We start from the raw sequence: 12,419 nt of genomic DNA on the forward strand, positions 1-12,419 counted from the left end.
AGGTAGAGCGGTCTCACTTCTGACACCGCTCTGTGGAATATATCTTGATGCTCTCCCCTGACTCAGGTGGGACACATGTATATTTTTCCAAGAAGCATATATCTGTTTACTGAGTTTCTCAGCGTGTCGTTTGCCGGTTTCACCCCGCAAGCCACGTTCATGAGGATGCATGAGCATTTCTAAAAACTAGCCGGTATGCAGGCCCCCCTTCCAGCGGCCCGCCAACCGGCACCATTCAACCCCTTGTCACGAGGGCCTGGCAGGCCATCCCCGGAGTATCAAGGGGGTTCTGGGCATAATATCTCAAGGCTATTCGCTCCAGTTTGCTCGCAGACCCCTGCGTTTTTGCGGGGTGCTTCCCACTTCAGTGAACACGGACGACGCTCACGTCCTCCGAGCCGAAGTGATGTCTCTGTTCGAGAAGGGGCCTATAGAAATGGTCTCCCCTCAGAGAGCGATTTACAGCCATTACTTCCTCATTCCCTAGAGTGATGGCGGTCTTAGATCCATCTTAGACCTCAGACTCCTGAACCTTTCCCTCATGAGATGGAAGTTCAAGATGTTAACGCTGAAACAGATCCTCGCGCAGGTTTGCCCCGGGGACTGGTTCTGCTTGCTGGACCTGAAAAATGCATACTTTCACATCCAGATAGCCCCCCATCTCAGGCGATTCTTGAGATTCGCATTCGAAGGCGTGGCTTGCCAATATATGGTCCTTCCATTCGGGCTGTCCCTAGCTCCTCGCACTTTTACCAAGTGCATGAACGTGGCGCTTTCCCCACTGAGACAGTTGGGAATCCGGGTTCTCAATTTTCTCGACGACTGGCTCATCCTAGCCCAGTCACAAGCTGAGCTGGAGCATCACAGATCCGTGCTACTCAGCCACATGGAGTGTCTGGGTCTCAGGGTCAACTTTGCCAAGAGCTCACTGCTCCCCAGCTAACGTATAATGTTCCTGGGTGCAGTCTTCGACTCAGCCCGTATGACGGCTGTAGTATCGCCAGAGCACGCTCTGGCCATTCAGCAGCTCGCGGCATTGGTCAGGAACAGAGCTTATCTCCCTCTGAAGTACTTCCAGAGGATGCTAGGGCTGATGGCTTCCGCCTTCCCGGTTCTGCAGCTCGGCCTTCTTACGGATGCAGCCTTTGCAATACTGGTTGAAGTTCCGGGTCCCTCCTCACGCCTGGCGGCACGGCCGCCTGCGTTTCGGGGTCAATCAGGCCTGTTAGACAGCTCTGAAACCCTGGATGAACCCTGTATGGTTCAGTCAAGGTGTACCCCTATAGGCGGTGTTCAGAAGAACGGTGCTCTCAACAGATGCACCCAACACAGGTTGGGGTGCTCTTTGCAAGGGCAGACCGGCCTTCGGCTCGTGGTCTCATGAAGAAGCCATCTGCACATCAACTGCCTCAATGTTGGCAGTGATTCAAGCCCTTTGCGCCTTTTAGACACACCTGACGGGACGCAACGTCTTAAGTCCAGTTGGACAGCACGACAATACATAAATCGCCAGGGTGGTCTTTCGTCCAGCCGCTTATGCGCTCTGGCGAAGCGTCTTCTGGAATGGGCATTACCAAGGTTTCAGTCGCTCGGAGTGACTCACACAACCGGGAGAACAAACTTGGGAGCAGATATGCTATCCCGGAGCAATGTCCCCTCAGACGAGTGGATGCTCCACCCCCAGATGGTTCTCACGATCTGGGAGTTCTTCGGGAAGGCAGAGGTAGACCTCTTCGCCTCAGAAGACAACTCTCACTGCCCAATTTATTTCTCGAAGGAGGACATTGCGCTGGCTCACATCTGTCCCAGCACCCTCCTTTACGCTTTTCCCCCGATTGCTCTGATCTTGCAGATCATCAGATGAATCAGGGAAGACAAGCACATAGTCCTCCTGGTGGCCCTGCTCTAGAGGAGCCAAGTTTGGTCCTCAGAGCTGTTCAGGCTTTCCACGAAAACCTCCTCTCTCAGGCGAACAGGGCGATTTGGCATCCCCAGCCAGAACTCTGGGCTCTGCACCTCTGGTCCCTCGACGGGAGCCTGCTAACCTCCCCAGGGACGTGCTGAATACCATTTCTCAGGCGAGAGCTCCGTCCACGAGACGCATCTACGCCCAGAAATGGTCGGTCTTTGTTGACTGGTGTTCTACACGCAACATAGACCCAGTGGAGTGTGACGTATCTCCGATACTGTCTTTTCTCCAGGAGCGTTTGGGTCTGGGTCGCACACCTTCAACGCTCAAAGTTTACATAGCAGCCATTGCAGCGTTTCACGTGCCTATTGCTGGCCAGTCAGTGGGACGAAACAACCTCCTGGTGCGTTTCTTGAGAGGTTCTAGGCGATTAAATCCTCCTCGTCCTCTCACTGTTCCCACCTGGGACCTCTCTTTGGTCCTCAGAGCTCTTAAAGGGCCTCCCTTTGAGCCACTGCGTTCAGCTGACCTCAGGCCCCTGATGCTCAAAACCGCTCTGCTACTTGCACTAGCATCGGTTAAGCGAGTTGGTGACTTGCAGGCCCTCTCCGTGAGCCCTGCATGCCTTGAGTTCGGGCCCAACGACTCCAAAGTCGTTTTGAAACCTAGGCATGGATTCGTCCCTAAGGTGGTCTTGACTCCATTCAGAGCACAGGTCATTTCCCTCTCAGTGCTTCCTCCCTCGTCGGACAAGCGAGAGCTGGAATTGCACTGCCCCGTCAGGGCATTAAGGACCTACGTTGAGCGATCACAGCCTTTCCGGCAATCCGATCAGCTCTTTATCTGCTTTGGTGGCTGCACCAAAGGGTCTTCAGTCTCAAAGCAACGTCTTGCGTGTCGGATAGTCGATGCTATCACTCTTTGTTACTCCTCTATGGGCCTCAACTGCCCCATAGGAGTTAGAGCCCACTCCACTAGAGGAATGGCTTCCTCTTGGGCCTGGTCTAGTGGAGTTTTGATTAAAGACATCTGTGAGGCAGCCGGCTGGTCCTCGCCGTCCACTTTTGTCAGATTTTATCATTTGGATGTCCCGACCTTACAAGCTCGGTCATCTCGGTATGATCCAGCGGCCTCTATTGAGCTCCGCTTCATGCCACTCTGGGAGTTAACTCCCCTTTTGGTAGTGTAACAAGGGTTCGACGGCTCCAGCCTTCTCACTTGTCCTCTGGTTCCCTCGCGGTGTCCAAGACAAGACCAGTCGTTCCCTGCCGTGGCACGGCGCGGTTGAATTCGTTCCCCATACGCAGTACGAGTGAAGTATCGAAAGGGAACGTACTCGGTTACTAACGTAACCTCGGTTCCCTGAGATACGGAACGAGTACTGCGTTACATGCCGTGCCACGAGGCTGCGGCTTCAGTGTCGTCGCTTCAGTCGAATGACCTGAAATCCTATGGCGACGCGCCTGCTTATATAGCTACCCCGCCCATTTCGGCGGGAATATTCGCGGGCTTTGTCGCCATAGGCCGAGCGGCTATGCCGCGCCGTCATTGGTTCAACAACTTGTCTATGAGTGAACCAATGACGATGCAGTTACACTGCGTTATTGAAAAAGGCTTCAGTAATGGGGAAAAAGGAGACCTTTCCCCATACGCAGTACGAGTGAAGTATCGAAAGGGAACACTGATTTTTCTCATTCTAGGGTGGTTTTGCTCACACACTGCCAACACACATTTATGGTCAAACACCATGTAAAAGTGAATTTTGCATAATAGGTGCCCTTTAAAGGGATAGTTCCAAAAATGAAAAAATCTGTCATCGTTTACTCACCCTTGTGCTGTTTCAAAATCGCATGACTTTCTTTCCTCTGTAGAACATAAAAAAAGATATTTTGAGAAATGTCTGTTTTTTTGTGTGTTTTTTTTCTTTCTCTTTTTGTTGATACAATGGAAGTCGGTTTTAACCAAAATGATTTGGTTACCACTATTCTTCAAAATATCTTCTTTTGTGTTCCACAGAAGAAAGAAAAACATACAATTTTAAAACAACATGAGGGTGAGTAATTTATCACGTAATTTTCATTTTTTAGTGAACTATCTAAGTACCTAACCTACCTAACTTTTACTGGCAATGTGCTGGTTCAAAAGCTAGACAGGCACTATAAACCTTTCTGGGCCAGCAGGGAAATTCATACTGGTAAAAACTGGTCTTTTCAGCATGGTTGAACTGTGTGATACATCTCTTTTGTTCCAAAAATAGTGAGTTCACTGTGCATGGGGCAGTTTTCAGCAGGATGTTCAAGAAAACATGAGTTTAGGCTCCTTTATGTGAATAATGAGGCATTACATGTTTGTGGTTTGAATGTTGCCAGTTTTCCATGCTGGCTTGCTCATTCCCACTGGGGTTATACGGGTCAGTGTTAGGCCTGCTTTGGGGTAGCATTGACATCACTGTGTTTTCTGCAGGGAGAACTAGATCTACTGCATAGATAACTCAACACAGATGCAGCTCTCTCGATCAACCCCACCCAGCACCTGTGGTGCGAGGACCCTATTGGAATTGCTCCACTTCTTCAAATTGGAATCCGCATTTTTGAGGGCCTAAACATGCGCAAAAACTTTGAAACATGCTCAAACTCATGAAACTTTGCACACACATCAGAGGTGGTGAAAATTTATGTCTGATATGGGTTTTAGAATTAGCAAAATAGCTTGATAGCGCCATCTTAAAAATTTCAACAAAGTACCCCTCGCTCTACATTTCACGTACATGTATAAAATTCGGTAGACACGTGTGACAGCCCAATACCTTTGTGAAGATCTTGAGTTTTTACTGAAGGGCATGTCCGTGGCAGCCTGGCAAAGTTTGATGTTTCGCCATGAAACAGGAAGTTGTTGTAACTCTGGGATGCAATGTCCGATCTGCCCCAAACTTCACGTTTTATTAGAGTCCTGGCCTGAAGACATCTACATGGCATTCTTTACACTCTAATTCACCCTCGGAAACACATTTAAGTATGCCACGAAAGTACCAAACATGCTAGAAACACATTAAATCATGCAACACTTTGCTAAGTGCTAAAGTATGCGATTAACGCCACAAAACAGGAAGTTCCCATTCAGTCGGTCACGTTCGACGTACGTCAGACAGACCGACGAATAGGAATAGGAATCTCGCCAGAGAGGCTAATCTACTTCGAGTGTAACTAAACGAGCCAATGCACATTGGCATGCAATCATCTGCATCAGCTGCTCACCTCACAGCGCGGGTATATAATGAGCAGCAGGTGCGCTGCATCTTCAGCTTTTCGCTTCGGAGCCGAACTACTGAGCAAACACGGTGGTTTCTACGAGCGAGAGACTTCAACGAGCCAGCTCTCTCTCTGACTGCTCTTCTCGTCCGGTGCAGGAGGAACAGCACAGCAGCGGGGCCGTTTTTTTCTTCTTTGCTTTCGTTTTTTGCATTTTTTCATTTGAGCAAAAAAGAAGCTGTGTATCAGCGTGAAGGCCGTTTTCACGGCTGGTAAGGGTGCGCTTTAAGAGCGCTAAAAAGCTGTTCTTACAGCTGGTAAGAGCAGCGTCTGCAAGGAGAGTGCACACGACAGGCTTTCCCCTGCGTGCTTCGGCACTGAGAGAGTTAGTCCCTGAAAGAGCTTACACGAGTAGTTTGCGTCTTTTTAAAGATGTCGTTCTACTTGTGTGCTGCTGGATGCGGTCGTTACCTGGCGCCACGGGATGGTCACCAACGCTGTATCGCGTGCTTGGGCTTAAGGCACGCTGAGGCGGCGTTTGTGGACGAGTCATGTAACCATTGTGGGAAGATGACCGACGCGGAGTTGCGGTCTAGACTCCAATCACTCCGGACTCCGGGTGCCAATCACTCAGGAGTGCCGCCGAACCTTCAGTCCGTGGTCGGACCCCTTGTTTCTTCGGGCAGGAGTGCCCCTAGAACAGGTGTCCCGGCATGCTGTGGTGTTCACAGATGCTTCTGCCACTGGCTGGGGTGCCATGTACAACGGGCATGCAGTGTCAGGGGTTTGGACGGGACCCCATCTGCATTGGCACATCAACTGCCTCGAGTTGCTGGCAGTACGCCTTGCTCTGAGCCGCCTAAAAGGCCTGCTACGGGGCAAGCATGTACTGGTCCGTACGGACAACACTGCGACCGTTGCGTACATCAACCGTCAAGGTGGTCTACGCTCCCGTCGCATGTCGCAACTCGCCCGCCATCTCCTCCTGTGGAGTCGGAAGCTTCTGAGGTCGCTTCGCGCCATTCATGTCCCCGGTGTGCTCAACCGTGTGGCAGACGAGCTATCACGAGCTGTGCTGCCAGGAGAATGGCGACTCCACCCCTCCAGAAACCTCCCACTGCCAGTTGTTTTACTCTCTTACCGGGGGAACACTCGGGACAGACGCACTGGCACACAGCTGGCCCCGGGGCCTGCGCGAATATGCGTTTCCCCCAGTGAGCCTACTTGCACAGACTCTGTGCAAAGTCAGGGAGGACGAGGAGCAGGTCTTGCTGATTGCGCCTTACTGGCCCAACCGGACCTGGTTCCCAGAACTCTCACTCCTCGTGACAGCCCCTCCCTGGCCCATTCCTCTGAGGAAGGACCTTCTTTCTCAGAGACGGGGCACTCTTTGGCACCCACGTCCAGACCTCTGGAAACTCCATGTCTGGTCCCTGGACGGGACGCGGAGGTTCTAGTTGACTTACCCCCCGAGGTACTTAACACCATCACTTCGGCTCGCGCACTGTCTACGAGACGTGCTTACGCCTCGAAGTGGAACCTGTTCGTCGAGTGGTGCTCTTCTTGCCGAGAAGACCCCCGAAGATGCTTGATTGGTGTCGTGCTTTCCTTCTTGCAGCAAGGGTTGGAGCGTAGGCTGTCCCCCTCCACCCTCAAAGTCCATTCTGCTGCTATCTCCGCTTACCACGACTACATAGATGGCAAATCTGTTGGTCAGCACGACCTGGTCGTCAGGTTCCTTAGGGGGGCGAGATGGTTAAATCCTCCTCGTCCCCCCTCCATACCCTCTTGGGACCTCGCTCTGGTGCTGAGAGCACTTCAGATTGCTCCCTTTGAGCCTTTGCTGTCAGCAGACTTAAAGATTCTGTCTATGAAGACTTTGCTGCTGGTGGCATTGGCCTCCATCAAGAGGGTAGGGGACCTGCAGTCATTTTCGGTCGACGAATCGTGCCTGGAGTTCGGGCCGGGTGATAGCCACGTGGTACTAAGACCCCGGCCTGGCTATGTGCCCAAGGTTCCTACCACTCCCTTCAGGGACCAGGTGGTGAGCCTGCAAGTGCTGCCCTCGGAGGAGGCAGACCCAGCCCTGGCTTTGCTCTGTCCAGTCCGCGCCTTGCGACTGTAAGTAGATAGAACTCGAAGCTTCAGGACCTCAGACCAGCTCTTTGTCTGTTATGGAGGCCAGCAGAAGGGAAAGGCTGTCTCCAAGCAGAGGATGGCCCACTGGATAGTGGATGCCATCGCCCTGGTTTACTAAGCTCAGGGCGTGCCCTGCCCTCTCAGGTTGCATGCTCACTCCACGAGAGGTGTAGCATCCTCCTGGGCGCTGGCTCGTGGCGCCTCGCTAACAGACATTTGTAGGGCTGCGGGCTGGGCGACACCCAACACGTTCGCTAGATACTATAGCCTTCGTGTCGAGCCAGTCTCCTCCCGTGTTCTCGCCTCAGGTCAGAGACACGGAGAGGCCCCGGCTTAGTGTCGGCTTGCTGCGCTGCGTGCGCTTCTTGCTCCAGAGAGACCCTACGGGCAGACCCTCTTGAGTCCTCCGGTTACCCATCGGCAGCCGACGTGGCGGAGCGTCCGGCGCCAGGCCTATACTCCGTTGCATCCCTACAGGGTTAGTCCATATGTACTTCTCCACATAACTCCTTCGGGGAAGGATGTGGCTTCCGCAGCGTTCCTTCAAACGAAGGTTACGCTTTCCCAGCGTTATCCAATAGTCTCACTGAATGGGTTTTGGAACAACAGTGATCGACCCTCTCTGTGTGTTAGCCCTGTCCCACCGTCCGCAGGCAAGGGGGTTCAGGTGGCTTACAACAGAGCGCTGGAGGAGGGCAGCTCCTGTGGCGCTTTGGTAGGGATTCCTATTCGTCGGTCTGTCCGACGTACGTCGAACGTGACCGACTGAATGGGAACGTCTCGGTTACAAAGGTAACCCTCGTTCCCTGAAGGAGGGAACGGAGACGTACGTCCCGTCGCCACAGTTGTTATCCTGCTGTGCTGCCGCCTGCTTGGCTCAGCTCCTCAGCGAAAACCTGAAGATGCAACGCACCTGCTGCTCATTATATACCCGCGCTGCGAGTTGAGCAGCTGATGCAGATGATTGCATGCCAATGTACACTCGAAGTAGATTGGCCTCTCTGGATAGATTCCTATTCCTATTCGTCGGTCTGTCCGACGTACGTCTCCGTTCCCTCCTTCAGGGAACGAGGGTTACCTTTGTAACTGAGACGTTGTTGTGACTCAGGTGTACAATGTCCAATCTGCTCCAAACTTCACGCCTACTATTCCCTGTTTTCCTAAGGCCACCAGGTGGCGATGAGCCTGGGTGCAACAGCCCTTTCAACACTGCTTGCAGCTTTAATTATTATTATTACTATTATTGTTATCAATTCTGTCAGGACAACTCTCTAAATGTTTGGCATGGTAATGGATATGACCATGTTAATGTATATGGTCTTGGTGAAATAGATCTGCTACACTGCTGCTGTTATTGCCTGTATGTATCTATACAGGTGGAGTTGGGGGAGGTGGAGGTTTTCTGAAAGTGTGCTGCAAATTGCTACAGCAAACGCTGACCAGGTATTTAGTAGTTGAGAAGCAAGCTCATTGGCTGCTGATGCAGAAGGAATTGATCAACTGTGTCCTATAAAGAATGTTGTGATTGCTTGCAGATTGAGTTAAGGTCCTATCAGCTTGCGCCATCTAGAGTTTTATGACAGAACTTGGCATTTGCATTTCATGCTCTAGCTTGTTTCCTAACCTAGCTTTCTACTAAACGGAGAATTACATTTAGCAATTCATTAGCTAATGTTGTGCTAGTTTGTTTGGGAGGCTCAAACAAACACTGGAAATACTGTTTTGAAAACACCATGGAGCTACCGTGTTCACACTTTTCTGTGAAATGAAACCTATGAATGCCTTATACCTCTCTCTGCATATTATTATTTATTTAAAAATATTATTATTATTATTATTATTATTAGTTATTTAATTAACACACTTCCCCTTTATGTAGGCCATAATAGTCTGCAATGTGGACTTTACTTTTTAAATGATCTCTGTGCAAGACTACAGTTCTTCTAACTCAAACAAAAGGGTTATAGTGTACATAAAGTTGAACTGCCACATTATCTGAGAGTACAGCCTCAAATTAGCATATGCTAATGCTTAACTTAATAAGCTTAACTAACGAGTGCACACTTTTGTCTAAGCAGCATTGAGCAAATGATAAGTGAACAATAGATTCACATTCTGCTTGATGACTTCTGCTGGTGTCTCTTATTCGGCAAAGCACGTTTTGAAACATTCTGTCCTATCTGGTGACATTAAGAAGAAGCTACTTGCTAACTTTTTTTTTTCTTCATTTGGCTCATGACTGATTTGGCTCATTAAAGAAAGAGAGTGGGAATTAATTAATGTCATTAAATGAGGCATGCTGAACCCTCCACGAGCTGTGAAGTGAAGTGTGGAAGTGGAGAGCAAGGAATGGAAAAATTAAAGAAAGTGATGAGTAGATTGTTATTTCCATAATTATTATCATTATTATTAGTATGATCCCGGCTATGACATTTCTGACTGAAACAATGTTTTTATGTTACAAAATCTCTGTATTATATAAAATGGATAGAGTACTGTAACTTTTCACTGTATAGGCATTTGTCAAGATTAGAAGTTAGAAGTTAAAGGTCATTTATCTTTCTTTTCTCTGAATATCTCTCTGTTATACTCTTACAGCCTAAAAAGCAAAAGACAGCATGTTTTCTTCAACAATTAGTTTGCCTACCTACAGTGAAATCAAAACAGAACACAACTGACCCTTCGCCAGGAGTTTGATTGACAGGCTATCTAACCATTCATAACGCCGAATCCACCATTTTGTCTGACAAAGCAGTCAGGGTATTTAGTAAATTAACGTTGGTGGACTTGAACTTGAAAAATGGTGTGTACTGACATTCTTCCATTGTTGAAACAACATTCCTTCTGATGTTCATTCATGTTTATTTAATGCCATAAATGAACTAGTAGGAAGAGATGATCGCTTCATGAGCCGCTTAAACTGAGGCACTACAGCGTTCTGTCACGACACATTAAAGAGTCACAATATGGTATTTGTTTAAATTTCTTTAAAAAATTACAACATTTGAGACTTTGTTTCATATCAGAAGTAACCTGCTCTGTCTTGTCTGTCGACGCATTGTCAGTGTCCTCTCTTTACTCAGCGATGTATTTTTCACTGTGTGAGAACATGATGTGTGGCGTGAGAGCGGCATGGCTTGTCTGACGTGGCACAGTAACTAAAGGAGGAGGGTCTTTGCGAACGGTCAATTACAGCCGATCAGAAAATATTTTATGTTTAAAGTTATGTGAAGTGAAATTTTGGGCCAGTTAGACTTTACTGTAGATTGGGCTACCTAGTGCGATGCAGAAGCAAAATAAATAGATAAATATATAAAAATGTCCCATCACTCATCACTTGAACAGGAATACTAATAGATAGCTTTCTTCAGGTATTATGTATCTTACACATGTCCCAGCATGCATTATTTCCCATCAGCTATTTTCTTTAATTTCGAAATGTCCACATTATTGAAGTTAAATCCATTATGAGTACTGTTTCATGTTTAAAAGTAGAACTATAAAATATTTTGTATTGAATAGGTGAGATTGTTTGCCAAAGTGAAGATTAATGAAAGAAAGAAAGAAAGAAAGAAAGAAAGAAAGGAAGGAAGGAAGAAAGAAAGAAAGAAAGAAAGAAAGAAAGAAAGAAAGAAAGAAAGAAAGAAAGAAAGAAAGAAAGAAAGAAAGAAAGAAAGAAAAAGAAAGAAAGAAAGCACTCTGACTTGCACCTGAGGGCAAAGTCACTCAAGAACATCCCCAGCAATTCAGCTGACCTGCTTTCTCGCCTTGCTTTTTTGTCCTTACCCGGAGTGGCATTTCATTTAGTCTCCATCATTCTTCTTTTCTTTTTTGGCCTTATCCAGAAAGAACTGGGTTTCTCATCCCCCTCCCTTCCTCTCTCCCTTCCTCTCTCTCCCTATCTCTCTCCCTCTCTTCCTCTCTACCTGCCTCCCTCTCTCTCTCTGTCTCTCTCTCTGTCTCTCTCTCTCATCTGTTTCTCCACTAACTTCCTCCTGCTCCCTAATCATTAAACCTCTAAGGGAAAATCCACTAAGAATGAATTGCACCTGCTAATAGCGTCATTTATTTGCGCACACTGCCTGCATTATTGCACATGATTCATTAAATGAATTATTCAAATCAGGTAAAATGCCTCAGAAATCGTGCAGAATCTGTCTGCATGGAAAATTTACCATCTTGCAGACTGATTTTAGATTCTGGTTGCCCCTTTCTACCCAAGAGTTAAAATGAAAATTAAAACAGAGAGTAACAGAGAGTTCTCTCCTTCTAAATGTGTGGGTTTTTTTTTTTTTTTTTTTTTTTTTCAATGCTAGGTACACACTCTCCATTTTTTAAAGATGGCTGGGTGACAACGAAGTGCAATATATATATATATATATATATATATATATATATATATATATATATATATATATATATATATATATATATATATAAATATTTTAATTGCTGATTGGTGGACAGTGGAGGATGCCACTGATTACCACAATCTGACATAATTTAGCAGGGCTGTACAGCATCCCTTTGATTCCAGATTCTCTAAAATAATGAAAGTATACAACTACACCATAGGCTCCTTTTCATCATTTGATTATTTCACGAATTACTGCTGCCATGATCAATAGAAAACATAAATTATTTAAAGTAGAACTCCGTTACTACAAGCTTTTGTGACCAGTAATAGAACAGTTAATTGCGCAAAGCAAAGGTTACTGAATTTTGTGAATAAGGCTCAATCAATAATCAGCCTCATTTGCATAGGAAGAAGATGTGTTTGCACTTTAATTCTGAAGAAATACAGCAACTGTTTAGCATTTTTTTTTTCTCTTCCTTGCTATTTTGCTACCCCTTCCATCTGTCTTCGCCTTTCTCTGTCCCCTTTTTCATCTTTCTCTAAGTGATGGGTTAGCTTGTGTTCTGTACACTCACAGGGCTCTCCAGTGACTTGCTCAGAGTTTGCAGTCAACTGTTGATTATAGCTTTCATTTTAATAAATGCAAAGCTTTAAATAAATATAGAAACATGAGATGTGTTTGAAAAAAGAAACAAATCTCCCCTCATGGAAAAAGGTGGTTATCTGCTTTTAACCAGTTGTAGCTTTGATTAATCACTGTGTTTAC

General features: G+C 47.2%; 1 protein-coding gene across 4 annotated transcripts in view; it reads left to right on the forward strand.

The window, feature by feature from the left end:
- Window positions 1-12,419, forward strand: part of nrxn3b (neurexin 3b) — a 605,102-nt gene that overhangs the window by 72,727 nt on the left and 519,956 nt on the right. Inside the window, exon 4 of one of the 4 annotated variants that reach the window (XM_067384648.1) lies at window positions 369-388. The exons of the other annotated variants lie outside the window; for them this stretch is intronic. Within the exon in view, the coding sequence (XP_067240749.1) occupies window positions 369-388 (20 nt within the window). The remainder of the gene's footprint in view (window positions 1-368; window positions 389-12,419) is intronic. 4 annotated transcript variants of the gene reach the window in all.

The sequence above is a fragment of the Chanodichthys erythropterus genome, chromosome 4, assembly GCF_024489055.1.
Source record: "Chanodichthys erythropterus isolate Z2021 chromosome 4, ASM2448905v1, whole genome shotgun sequence".
Taxonomy (NCBI): Eukaryota; Metazoa; Chordata; class Actinopteri; order Cypriniformes; family Xenocyprididae; genus Chanodichthys; species Chanodichthys erythropterus.